At 40.5% G+C, this 14,000-nt stretch overlaps 1 protein-coding gene across 1 annotated transcript in view; it reads left to right on the top strand.

Annotated features, from left to right (window-relative positions):
• The window catches only part of LPXN (leupaxin), a 49,405-nt gene extending 43,967 nt beyond the window's left edge, over positions 1-5,438 (top strand). Inside the window, exons 9-10 of the mRNA XM_056138801.1 lie at positions 3,896-4,044; positions 4,709-5,438. Of these exons, the coding sequence (XP_055994776.1) occupies positions 3,896-4,044; positions 4,709-4,978 (419 nt within the window). The 3' untranslated portion in view covers positions 4,979-5,438. The remainder of the gene's footprint in view (positions 1-3,895; positions 4,045-4,708) is intronic.
• Positions 5,439-14,000: the final 8,562 nt, after the last annotated feature.

Here is a 14,000-nt window from a genome sequence, read left to right on the forward strand (position 1 = left end):
CCATCCCTCCACCAGTGACCATTTCCAACCACCTCGGATCCCAGTATCCCTCCCCCCACCTCCCCATCCCCCATCCCACCCTGCCTCTGTGGCAGGGCATTCCCTTTTGTTCTCTCTCTCCCATTGGGTGTTGTGGCCTGTATAAGAGTTAAGCCTGGTTTTCAGGGAGAAACGTTGGATGATTTACTTTCCATTGATCACCTTACATGTAGGGAGATGTTGTGTGGCCGCGTAAGTGGCCGCGTGGTTTGGAGTAAAAGTCCTGGTTCCCGCATACTATAGCTATGCTTGTAGAGGCTCATGGTCACCAGGGTTCCATCTGGAGGAAGCGGGATGCGGCACCTACCCCATCTGGGACTTCCTGGTGATCTCAGCTCTCTTCGGGACCTGGTGCATTCTCTGGGAGCTGTGGAGCCCCCCTGCCCCGGGAGCTGTGGAGCCCCCCCCCCAGCCTTTCTTCTCTATGGCTGTGTGCTGTAAAGATGGCACTGGGGGGGGCGGGTTGTGGGCATGACTTCCGGAATCAGAGGTTACCTGGGGGCTGTGCCAGCCCCGGCAGTTTGGAGGAAAAGTCCAAGTCCTGGTTCCCGTATACTCAAGCTATGCTTGTAGAGGCTCATGGTCACCAGGGTTCCATCTGGAGGAGGTGGGAAGTCATCCTCATTTTAAGCAGCCAAGTTCCTCCCAGGAAAAAAAACAATCTCAAAGTGTCTCAAGTTCCTTGTAGAAAAAATCACCAGTGTGTACATGTAAACTTTTAAAATAACTTTTGGCACTGTGATTTAGTATTGCTCCTGATAGAGTTTCCTGCATAACTTTTTACCGCCTTTCTGCACCACCCCCTCCTTCTGGTCAAACCAAAAGGTTCGACAGTCCCTTCGCCTCTGTTGTGGTGTTCTCTTCCCTGTCCATTTCTGCCCCCCACCCCCCACTATCCCCATGATTCCTACTGAAAATCTGTTCCCAGGTTCTTTAGAAACATTTGACTGTTGGCAGGTTTGGGGATGATCCCCACATTCAGTTATGTAAACCCAGATCCACAGCTTTGGAAGCTAGACTTTAAACTTGCTTCTTAACATTGTACTTCCAGGGCTGATGGTCTGTTTGGTACTGGAATATTGTTCACACGTCTGCTCTCACAGAAAATATGTACCAAACAACTACTGTGTGTGTTAGTGTGCTAGGTACTAGGGATTTAGTGACAAAAACAAAATTTCTGCCCTTGTGTGCACATATTCTAGCGAAGGAGATAATAACCAACATAGTCAACAAACTAACTTACTCTGCTTATTAGGAAAGAAAACAGTGATGATACTCTTTGATCTATGGGGACTGGATCAGTTATTCTTTTTTTTTTTTTTTTTTTTTTGCTTTTTGGGTCACACCTGGCGATGCACAGGGGTTACTCCTGGCTCTGCACTCAGGAGTTACTCCTGGCGGTGCTCAGGGGACCCTTTGGGATGCTGGGAATCGAACCTGGGTCGGCAGCGTGCAAGGCAAACGCCCTACCCGCTGTGCTATTGTTCCAGCCCCTGAATCAGTTATTCTTTAAGTTAAGTGAACGATTAAGCCATCCTGGATATCGTGGGGAAGTGATTTTATAAGCAGAGGGAACCGCACTTGAATAACTGAGGATCAGTTAACTAAATATGTATAATATTAGTATATAAATTCAAAAAAGGACCTTGCAGATGCTTTCATTTATAACCTATGATCCTGTAACTTAATGAAATATTAAAAATTACCCTATTTAATTAATATTTATATATTTATACATATGTAAATTATAATTTTAAAAATACTGTTCAGGTCTGAGGCTACTAATAACTCCCTTAAAGTTGGTTACTTCATTCTTTTGACATGATTCCCCAAATCTCTCTTTTCTTATGTCTTTGGCATATGTCAGACTTACCTTTTCAATTTTATACCATATTTGGAACCATCCATTTCTTCAAGTAAACTGATCGCTCTCATTGAGAAATCATATGTAGGGAACACAGTCTGGGAGTGCATTCCCAGAATTAAAAGTATTCATTCTCAGGATATCATGGTTTCTAGGATAGTCATTGGACAAAGTTTAGAATCCATTTTAAAAATAATGAACTCATATTTCATTTGGTATTTCAAATATCAGAAATGTTAATTTGTGAATGGGTGAATTCCCCTTTAATTTGGGAATGATAAAATACTAGCATTCAAAATACAGTATTTTAAAGGCAACCTAAATAGTTTATTGACTCTCTAATTGGCTTTATCACCAACTTAATAATTAATTTTTTTTAGCTCAGTTCAGTTAAAAAATCTTTTTATGGGGGGAGGCGGAGCAATAGTATAGTGGGTAGGGCATTTGCCTTGCTCACAACTGACCCAGGTTCAATCCCCAGCATCTCGTATGGTACTCTGAGCACCTCTAGGAGTAATTCCTGAATGCAGCGCCAGGAGTAACCCCTGAGCATCGCAGAGTGTGACACAAAAGGAAAAAAAAATTGGTATTAATTTTATTTTAAAGTTTCGTTAATGATTAAAAAATACATACTTTTAGGAACACTGCATTGCTAATATTTTCTGAGACATAAATACCAATTATTCCTGTTTTTTTTCTTTTTGGAAGGGGGCAGGAGGGGGCACTTGACTGTGCTCAGGTCTTACTCTTAGCACAGTACTCAGAGATCATTCCTGGTGGGGCCTGGGGGACCATATGGAGTGCTGGGGATTGAGTCTGTGTCAGCTGCATGCAAGGCAAGCACCCCATCTGCTGTGCTCTCTATCTCTTCAGTCCCTGTTTACTGATGCTACTCATGTTTCTTGATGATAAAGAAGTGCTCATATATTTTGACATAACTGACTACAATATTTAACTTGACTTTGAAATTTGGGCCATATCCTACTGTCTTCTCATTTCTATGTTAAAAAGAAATCCAGGGGCCGAAGCAATAGCACGGCGGGTAGGGCTTTTGCCTTGCAAGCGACTGACCCAGGTTCAATCCCCAGCATCCCATAGGGTCCCCCAAGCACTGACAGGAGTAATTCCTGAGTGTAGAACCAGGAGTTATACAATGATTGAGCATAGCTAGGTGTGACCCAAAAAGAAAAAAAAAAGAAATTCATCCGTTTACAATTTAGTATTTCTGTGGTTTGGGCTATTATGCTAAGAATCTATTGGCAATTATAATTTAAGAGTACTTTATTTTGAAATGTTACGCGGTTCCTTTCAGGTTTTTTATTTTTCTTTAAAAAGAAGAGATTCAAGACCAAAAGTATGTTATTTTAAGAGCTGGAGTGATAGTACAGCGGGTAGGGCATTTGCCTTGCATGTGGCCCACCTGAGTTCAATCCCCAGCAACCCATATGATACCCCAAGTACTGTCAGGAGTAATTCCTGAGTGTAGAGCCAGGTGTAACTCCTGAACATCCCTGGGTGTGACCCAAAAAGAAAAAAAAAAGTATGTTATTTTCTTTCAGCTCTTATGCTCCAAAGAGGGAAGAGAGATCACAAAGGTGATTGTAGATAATGGTAAACGCTATAAGCACAATAAAAGGATGACACAGTAGATGCAGCCAAAGAGATACTTCTCTGATAAGATGAAATATAACTTATTTATGAATTAGAAGACGAGGATGGCTATATTAAATCCTGGAGCAGAACTAGTCAGGCCAGAGGAATACCTGTTACAAAGTTATGGAGGGGAAATCAAAATGAATGCTTACATGTCATGCTTACTGTGAACCACTGTACCTGCAGTATCTCATGTATTTTTATAACACCTGTCTGTTAATAACCTCATTTTGGATGTGAGAGCACTGGTATTAGGAATGATTATTGCCTCGTCTCAGTTTCCAGCTTCACATTAAGATCTTAAACTGCAACCACTCATCCTTCATTTTATCGTTGCAGGTTTTCACGAGAAAGACAAAAAGCCATATTGCAGAAAGGATTTCTTAGCCATGTTCTCTCCCAAGTGTGGTGGCTGCAACCGCCCAGTGTTGGAAAACTACCTTTCAGCCATGAACGCAGTCTGGCATCCAGAGTGCTTCGTCTGTGGGGTCTGTATTATTGAATGTTGGGACTTGAGGGAAAGTCAGGGTGCTTCGCTCTGAGAAACAGAACTGCAACTGGTCAGAGGGCCTCATGGCATAGGCTGAGAAACTGATGTGTACTTTGTGTGACAGAAGTGGTAACCACGGTGGACATCTGCTATAACTGGTGTCCATTTTGTCAAAGATCCAAGAGAATTCCTGCAGCTGGTTGTTAACCAGCGAGATTTTTTTTCTTTTGGGGTCAAACCTGGCAATGCTCAAGGGTTGCTCCTGGCTTTGCACTCAGGAATTACCCCTGGTGGTGCTCGGGGAACTATATGGGGTGCTGGGAATCAAACCTGACTTGGCCATATGCAAGGCAAGCACTCTACCTGCTGTACTATGGCTCCAGCTCCCCGTGAGAATTTTTTAAAAATTTTTATTAGGTACATGTACCTAATAATTTTTATTAGGTACATGTACCATGAGGTACAGTTGTATACTTAGAAATTTTTGTGCTTGGGTTTCAGTTATACAGTGATCGAGTACCCATCCCTCCACCAGTGCCCATTCTCCACCACCACTAATCCCAGTATCCCTCCCCAGCGAGAATTTTTAAGGCTGTGAAGTTTGCTTTGTCATTGTCCTACCTTTTCACATCGACTTTCCTCATATATTCTCTCCACCCCAGGACTGCTTCAGCAGTTTTTCTACTGGCTCCTTCTTCGAACTGGACGGACGTCCCTTCTGTGAGCATCACTACCACCTCCGCCAAGGGACCCTCTGCCACGGATGTGGGAAACCTGTCACCGGCCGCTGCATCAATGCCATGGGATACAAGTTCCATCCCGAGCACTTTGTGTGTGCTTTCTGCCTGACACAGTTGTCGAAGGGCATCTTCAAGGAACAGAACGGCAAGACCTACTGCCGACCCTGCTTCTCTAAGCTCTACTCACTGTAATCTCAGCCGTAGCCCTCTCTGTCTCGCCACATTCCCTACACAGTTGAAACCGCAAGAGGATAGTGCACATTTGTTGCAGCTTTTATTTTTTCTTTTTGGGTCACACTGGGCTGGAGCCATAGCACAGTGGGTAGGGCATTTGCCTTGCATGCGGCAGAGCCGGGTTCGATTCCTCCGTCCCTCTCGGAGAGCCTAGCAAGCTACTTAGAGTATCCTGCCCGCAGGGCAGAGCCTGGCAAGCTACCCTCAGCATATTCGATATGCCAAAAACAGTAACAACAAGTCTCACAATGGAAGTGTAACTGGTGCCTGCTGAAGCAAATCAATGAACAACGGGACAACAGTGTTACAGTGCTTGGGTCACACCCAGCGATACACAGGGGATACTCCTGGCTCATGCACTCAGGAGTTACTCCTGACGGTGCTCGGGGAACCATATGGGAGTCTGGGAATCGGACCCAGGTCAGCAGCATGCAAGGCAAACGCCCTACCCACCGTGATATCACTCCAGCCCCCTGCTGCAGCTTATTTTCTACTTGATAGATTATTAGAGAAAATAGAGGTGATAATAAAGAAACTTGCAGGTCAGATGTGATTAGTCATATTGTCTTAGATTTTAGATTTCTAGTCTACTCTAGAAAAAAATAAGTGCTTCAATGTAGATCTGAATCCTCCAATCTATTCTCTCTAATCCTGCAGACCTATATTCCTTGGGCATGTATTTGTTCCGTCCCTGGATTTTTCCAGCTTCTCCACTTCCATTTCTATGATAGTCCTGTCCTATCTTTTCCCTTTTGGTTCTCACCGCTATCTCTTTTCATTTCCCCACATTTCTCTGCGACTCACTTTCCCACAATCATAAAAAACTTGCATTCACTTATGCATATCTTCAGACACATCAAATTATATAGATTGTGTTCAGTTTTTTTTTTTGGTACATAAATTGTGTTCAGTTTTCTTGTATGTATTCAGTAATTCTGTTTTACAGAAGTGACACAGACACTTGCTCAACTTGACAATTGTCTTACGAACGCAAGATGGCTATTCTTAAAGTATCTGAGGGAGGAAGATACGGGAGGTCATTTGATCATTCTTTTTTAGTTGAGATTAGAAAACGAAAGCTCCAAAGGGAGATATCTACTTCATTTTTTGTCTTTCTGAAAAATATAAGTAAATTTTTAGAATAGCTCATCATGTTATTGAAGGATTGCGTCGTCTCATGACCTATCATAAATAAGTTAAAAGAGCTATACTTCCTCCATGATATTGCTAAGATATTTACTACATTTTTCCTACCATGGTCTTAAAAATAAACTGTTACTTACTATACAAAAATATTAGATTAATGAAGAAAACTTCACTGATGATAGTTTTAAAATATGTTTTAAACTTGGTGTCTTTAGATTGGTATGGGACAACTTCTTGGAGAATTGATGGATTAAAAAATTCTTGGCAAACTTAAGTGTACCTGTCTCCTTTATTGGCATAAATGATGAAAAAAATTATTCAAATTTATAAGCATTAACAGTCAATCCTATACAATTAACTCCAAATGCATCCAAACTACGTGGTAGGCCCCACAGATAGAACCCTGGTCTCCTGTCTGTCTGACTGAGTGTACCCGACTAGGCAAAATGTGTGGTCAACTTCTTTTTTTCCCTTTTTTAAAAATTTTCACAAATTTGTTCACAATAGTGGATTTCATTCAATATTTTGACACCAGTCCCTCCACCATCACACCTTTCCACCACCCTTATTTTGAATTTCCTACCACCACTCAAACCTGCCAAACAGGCAGATGCTAGAAAATTTACTTGTATTACCCTCTATGAATAACAGCTCCTAGAAATCTAAAATTTTAGATAATTAGGGCCTGGAGAAATCTCTTCAGCAAGCAGCTGAGTTCCAAGATTCTTTTGTGTGTCTCTGAATAACGGCCATTAATGAACTTAAATAGTCACTAGAGGCCAGGGTCCCATGGGGGCGGGGAGATGGGGAGGGCTGGCCCATCCTGATGCCTGGAGTTTGCCATCACTAATCCATAGTACCTGGGCTTTTCATTGGGTTCTGGAAGATGGTGGCCGCCAGGATCCCTAAGGGGCAGGTGGAAGGACAACATCTGTCCCGTCCGAGGTACCTCAGTGCCTGGCACAAAGTCTGGAGGCATCTCTGCAGTGAGCTGCTCGGTTTTGAGATTCTTTTGTGTGTCCGTGCTCGACTTCTAAACATATTCCTCTCTGTATCTTCACCTGTGATGCCATGTGAAGGTATTTCTATAGGAGTGCTCATAGCTTCCTTTTCACTTTAACAAAGTAAACTTATGATTTTAACCCCGAAGAAAGAATTTTCAGGTACTAAAACTTTTAGAATGAACTGTCTGAGATTTCGGCAGAATCTAAAAATTTAAGACTATCAGACAAAATCGAAGTCTTTAAAGTACAAGGTTAAGATGTGAAGATTTTTTTCTACAACGAATCTAAGAGCCTATATTTATTCAGTTAGTGATGTTGCCATCAGAGACAGTGTTTTAGCAAGAAATTAACTGCTTCCAAGTTCAAAAAATCAAATAATACCTAAACGGATTGACCTGTTTATTTAAGAAATAATACACATCCTCAAAAGAATTTTATATGATGAGCATATTAAAATATTACAGAGTCCTCTAAGATAAAGAATCTTTGATAAAGAATTCTTTGATAAAGAATCATTTTTCTCTAAAACATTCTCTCATGCAGTTCTCAGAATGGAGAATGGTTGCCAGCCTTATGCTCTCTTTTTTCCCAAAAATGACCAGTAGAGGGAGAAAGAGTATTTTTCATAGTCTTGCAAACAAGTCTTGAGATTTATTGGAATGGGATAGTTCGGCTGCCTACCACTTATTTATCCTGGGAAACAGCTTATGCAGTTTGCCTAAAAGCAAACTGGATGATTTCTAGAGTTAAGTGCATGACTAAGCTTTTGAAAGCACAAGAAGTTTGCTTTGAATTTCTTGAATACTCAAGAAATCAGGGTTCTATAAAAAAGAGAAATTGGGGTTCTATGGGTCAAGGAAATTCCACAAAGGACTAGAATATATACTTTGGAAATTGCAGGCATGAATTTGATCCTCAACATCGCATGATCTCCTGAGCACTGCCAGGTATGATCCAAAAACCAAAGAAGAAAAAAACCCGATTTACACTTCACCACCCAAACCCGCTAATACACACACACACACACACACACACACACACACACACACACACACACACCTCAAATGCATGATTATAAGCTTCAAAACAATGATATTGAGGCAATCTGAGTTTTAAGGTAATATAAAAGGTAAGCAAGGCTTTATTTCCAGTGCTCCTAAGAAAGCACGTTCCAGAACTTTGCTACAGAATTCCAGTGCCAAAGAAAGCCAGGAACGATAGTGTCAGTGGGAACAGGAAGAAGAGGTATGAGTTTTCCCTGCACCCACAAGGGGCACAGAGCTCAGAAGCATTAGAAGCATCTTCATGGCAGGAATAAAGGCGCTTTGCCCATGGTCAATTGCCAGTGCCACATACTGTTTCCCAAACACTACCAGAAGTGATCCTAAGTACCATTGTGGGTGCCTTCCCACAAAATGAAAAACAAAAGACACCATCAAGGTAGCATGTAAATGCTGAGAACTCAGAGCTCAGGAAGATATTGAATGTCTCTTGGGATCCACTGGATGAAGAAGAAACAAATCTTAGCTAACTTCTGATGCTTGAGTTGTGTTTATTGCAAGTGTATAATTTTGCCAGGAAGCAGTAATGTTTCAATTCTATTCTGTCAAAAAGGAGAGAGCTTTACATAAGAACTTTCTCCTTCCCAATTATGGTAGAAGCAGACTGCCCAAGTTAATTTCCTGTGGGAAGATAAGTCACTTTGTTTAGATTCATAGACTGGATTCTGGACAATTGTATGGGCTCAGTGTGCTGGTAGGAACAATCTATTTTCCCCTCCTCTGTTAGGATATCTCAAAGTCTCATCAAAGACTTTTCTAAGAATAGCATTTGTAAAATGAAAAAACTTTTGGATTGAAGTAAATATTGCAATTTCAGGAGAGATAGATCTTGGGTGCGGTTATAATAACTCCTGTAACTAAGAACCAACAGACCAAAAAATCAAAGAGTTTTTGTTTCTTTTAAACTTTCACTTAGAGGAGGTGTGCGTTCTATAATTTATTTGCATATTTTTTCCCAATCTAGTTTTTACACAAGAAGTCACATCTCTAACCTCTCAGTATATGCATGGCAAACCATAATATAATGCCCAAAATGAGAGAGAGAGACAGATAGAGAGAGAGAAGACAATTACCTGCTATAGAGGCAGGCTGGGTGGGGGGAGCAGTTGGGGGGGGGAGGGAAACAGGTCATTGGTGTAGGAAATGTACACTGGTGGACGGATGAGTGTTGGAATGTTGTATGACTGAAACCCGACCATGAACAGCTTTGTAACTATCTCATGGTGAATCAATTAAAATTAATTAATTAACAAGTCTCAAAATGGAGACATTACTGGGTCCACTGGAGCAAATCGATGAACAACTGGAAGACAGTGCTACTATTATTATTTTTAAAAGAGAAATCACATCTTTATTTTGAGTCTGTGCAACTAACTTTGCCTTTAGCTCCTGGGATGACTGTAAGTTTGACCAGGTAGTATATGTATTTTGTTCTATTTTTAAACCAAGGGTAGACATTTGCCTCTAAGCAAAGTTAAGGAACAGATCACACCTCATGGACTTTGCTGGATTTAGTGGGAAGGAGAAAGTTATTAAAATTCTAGTTCTGAGATTAATGAAAACCCATTGTTCCTGAGAGAAATATCTTAGGCCGAGGCTGTCTGAGAAAGAAAACATAGAAGAAAGTAGAGAGGAGTAATGCAGAGTAAATACCTTGCTATTTTGAGCCTCACAGCCCTACCGTACCAATATCTGAATTCCAGACTGGGAAATTTGTGAACAAATAATCATTTTCTCATTCTCCATCCCCCCCCCCTTTTCACTGTCTCTGTCTGTCTCTCTCATCCTTTCTCTCTGTCTCTCTCCTCCTCTTCTATTCCTCTCATTCTGTCAGAAATTGAGTATCTAAAAAATTTAAGTCTTGTATTTTAAACTTAAGTCTTTTAAGTATCTTAAAAACTTAAGTATTTAAAAAACTAAAGTTTTTTTTTTTAAAAAAACAAGGTATTGTGAAAGAATGAATAAGTGAATCAACAAGGAAAAAATAGACAAAGATAAGATCCAATCACTTTGCAAGGATTGAAATTAAATAATGTTAAAGTTGGGACACAGTGAAGTATTTTAAGTCTGAAACAGCTTGAAAGAGCTCATATGTTTGGAGAACTATTTATCCACCCCCTGAAATTTGATATTTCTGAGGATTTTAGGGTTGGAGTATAGAACACAGGTGATGTCAATAAGTGTCCCCAGACAACCCTAAGCTTTCCCCAGGATAGGCTTCTGTGTCCAAAGCATGTCATTCATCTCAATTACATGTTCTTTCAGTAGAAATCCCTGGTTGAACCTACTAGCGAGCACCCATAGGAGTGGGTGGGGATTTTGCAGGATCTGTTAGGGAAAGTAGAAAAGAGATAAATATACAAAAAACTCACTGCCGTGGTTTGCACATCATAGAAAATCAAAACGCTTTCAATATATAATAAGATTCATTTGCAAAGTTTAACTATGCTCAAATTGTGAACTATCTATGAAAAAGGGTATGAAGACTCCTTATAGAACAGCAAAAATACCCTACTAATATCAGAGAGATAGTACAGCAGGTAGGGGACTTGCGGCCAACTGGGGCTTGATCGCTGGTACCCCATATGATCCTCTGAACATGCCAGGAATAATCCTGAACACAGAGGTAGGAGTAATTTCTGAGCATCTTCATGTGTGACCCCATACCCACCTCCACTTCTGACAAAGAGAAAATACCTTATTACATATAATCCTATTATATATTTATCTGAAGAATCTAGAAACACAAATTTGAAACAATATAAATGTCCCTGGTTTATAGCAAAATTATTCACAATAACCTAAAGATGTTGTCACCTATATATTCAATGGAATGCCAAGCAGCTATTAAAAATTATGATGAAATTCTTTTTTATTATTATTGAATCACCATAAAGAACAAAGTTATTCATGATTGAGTTTCAGGCCGATGATGGAATATTGCTGTGATAATATTATGGTATCTTAGGTGATTATGTTAAGTAAAATAAATAAGAAAGTAAAAAACAGTTACCAGAGGATTCACTTAAATGTGGAATAGAAATAACCAAAGCAAACAAACAAAACATAACAAATAACAACAGCAACCAAGAACAAAAGCCCTCCTTTTTTCTGTTAGTTACTAGTCATTTCCAGACAGAAGGGGTGTGGGATAAATGGAGAGAAGGAATCAATTTGACAGTGAAATAACACTAACTCTTTGGTGGTGGAATTGATGAGGTTTATCTATGTATTGAGATATAAATCTGTATTCCCTCAAATCACACAGTATTATAAACCAATGGCAAATCAATGCAAATTTATTTTAACTTCCAAGTTAGGAAACTTAATGCGTTCCACCTACTGTAATAATAGTGAAGATAAAGGAAGGAGGAAGAGAGAGGGCAAGAATTGTTATTTATACTTTACTTTTGTAAAAGATTATTAAATGTATGAACAGACCAGGATCATTCAGTTTTAGTATAACCCTTAAACCATAATGAAAATTTGCTTAGATTTTTCTTTCTCATCGACTCTACATTAACAATATAAAACACATCACAGAAATTACACGTCCATGAGATAATTTCAAGGGTTAAGTGGGTCATAAGGGCTGGAAATGATTTGCAATTGTAGTCTATACTATTATGGGGTTTAATGGTAAGAACAGTGGCCCTGGCCCCAGACAAACCAAAGTGCCTTCCCGGAATCCCCCCAACCATGTTAATTTTTTACCCCAAAGTTCCAAATGCCAATTTTACCACTTTAAACTGTAATCCTTGGCTGACCTAGAAATCTCCAAATCTCAATTTCACAATATGTAAATGTGAATTTACATATTCAAGACATGAAAGTAATTCTTATTTGTTTGATGTGGAGATTAATCAAGACCATAAGTGAGAAGGAACTTGGTAAATCAACAAGAACCACCAAAATGATATTAACGAAATAACTCAAGAGCTGTGTGGAGAAGTCCACACAGTTTCTCCCATCTCTAGTATTTCCATGGAGACTGAAAGTATCATCATCTTTAAGTTGTTTTTAGGATCTTAGAAATTTTTCTTTTAGGTGCAAAATAAAAGCTGATGGAATTGAAAAGACTGAGAGATTAGGAGAAGGGTTTGAATTTGAGCTCATAATCTTGATTTGGATTGACCTATTGACAAAAGTAATGCTCAAGAGTAAATTTTTTTTTGATGGCACAGAAAATCCATGCAGTTAGATACTTATCATGTATAGAAAACAGTTCCTCAAGGTAAAGGAAGTGGACTCGTGAGAAAAAGAGTTCAGGAACCTTCCAATGTCCTGATTTTTACTACCTGTTAGTGACTTAACCACAATTCAAGGGAAATTCCCAGGAAAATCCTCCCCATTGTTATTTGTATTAGTTTTCTCAGGTTGTCATAACAAGATATCAGACTGGCATAGCTCAGTGGCAAAATGCCTGCCCGGTAGACACGAGACTATAAATTTAATCCCGAGAATTACCCACATGCTGCCTGAGATTCTCGTGGCACAGACATCAGTGATCTCTGATACCACAGCTAATATGAGATTTCTAGAACACTGAAACTCACCGTACAGTTTCTCACAAACACCACAATCCAAACGGGAGTGCAGGCACTACAAACCAGCCAGTGAGCATCACCATCAAATTGTCACCTCTGGCCAGAACCACATCTAGAAGCTTGAAGGTCCTACAACCAAGTATGCAACCCTCAGACCTTGACAATAACCAAGGGAGGAGGAAAATAAAACCAAATTAGCAAAGGCTCACAAACTTGGTGACTTACATGACGGAAGTTCATTTTCTCACATTATTGGAGGTAGGAAGTCAATTTCTCCTAACTCCTCTCACTTTGGCTTGCAAATGAGTGTCTTCTCCCATTATCTTTATGATCTTTCCTATGTGACTGTGTCTCCCTCTCTTCCTAGGAGGACACCAGTGGCAGGGGGATAGTCCCCCCTTTATGATCTAATTTAGTTTTACTCACTTCTTTAAAGACCTTGTCTAGTAGAGATAAGGGCCAGGAGGATCACACCATGGTTTGGAAGCTGGACCCACATGCTGGGGTGGGGGTGGGGTGGGGTGGGTTGGGGTGGGGAAAGGAGTTGTAATGGAGAAGGAACCACTAAATAAGTGATGATTGGAGGGATGGGAGATGTGTGCTGAAAGTAGACCAAGGACCAAACATGATGGCCTCTTAGTATCTGTATTGCAAACCATAATGCCCCAAAGTAGAGAGAGAGAGTAAGAAGGATTGTACCTGCCACAGAGGCAGGGAGTGGGATGGGGTGGGTGTGGCGGGTGGGACACTGGGAACAATGATGGTGGAAAATGTGCACTGGTGGAGGGATAACTGCTCGAGCATCATATGACTGAAACGTAATCATGAAAGTTTGTAACTGTATCTCACGGTGTTTCAATAAAACAGTGGTGCTGGGGACCACCAAGTTCACACATGGTGGTTGTCGGTATGGTACGGAGGCATGTGGTACCAGTGATAGAATTCAGAGCCTTGTGGATATGCAGGACGTGTCCCCTCAGTCCTCTAAGTTATCAATTTAGGTTTAGCTGTTACATATCTTGTGAGGCCAAAGTGGAGCCATGACAGGCTCCACTTTAAGATCAAAACTCAGCAGGCCGGTTTCCCCTATCAGAAAGTTTTTGTTTCCCCTATCAGAAAGTCCTGACTTCTCAGGAAACAATATCATCCTCGGCAGATAGACCGACTCTTGGCAATGCCCTATCAGAATAGTGGGCATGGATGGGCAGTGGCACCCAGCCAA

The sequence above is a fragment of the Sorex fumeus genome, unplaced genomic scaffold (genome assembly GCF_029834395.1).
Source record: "Sorex fumeus unplaced genomic scaffold, SorFum_2.1 ptg000007l, whole genome shotgun sequence".
Lineage (NCBI taxonomy): Eukaryota > Metazoa > Chordata > Mammalia > Eulipotyphla > Soricidae > Sorex > Sorex fumeus.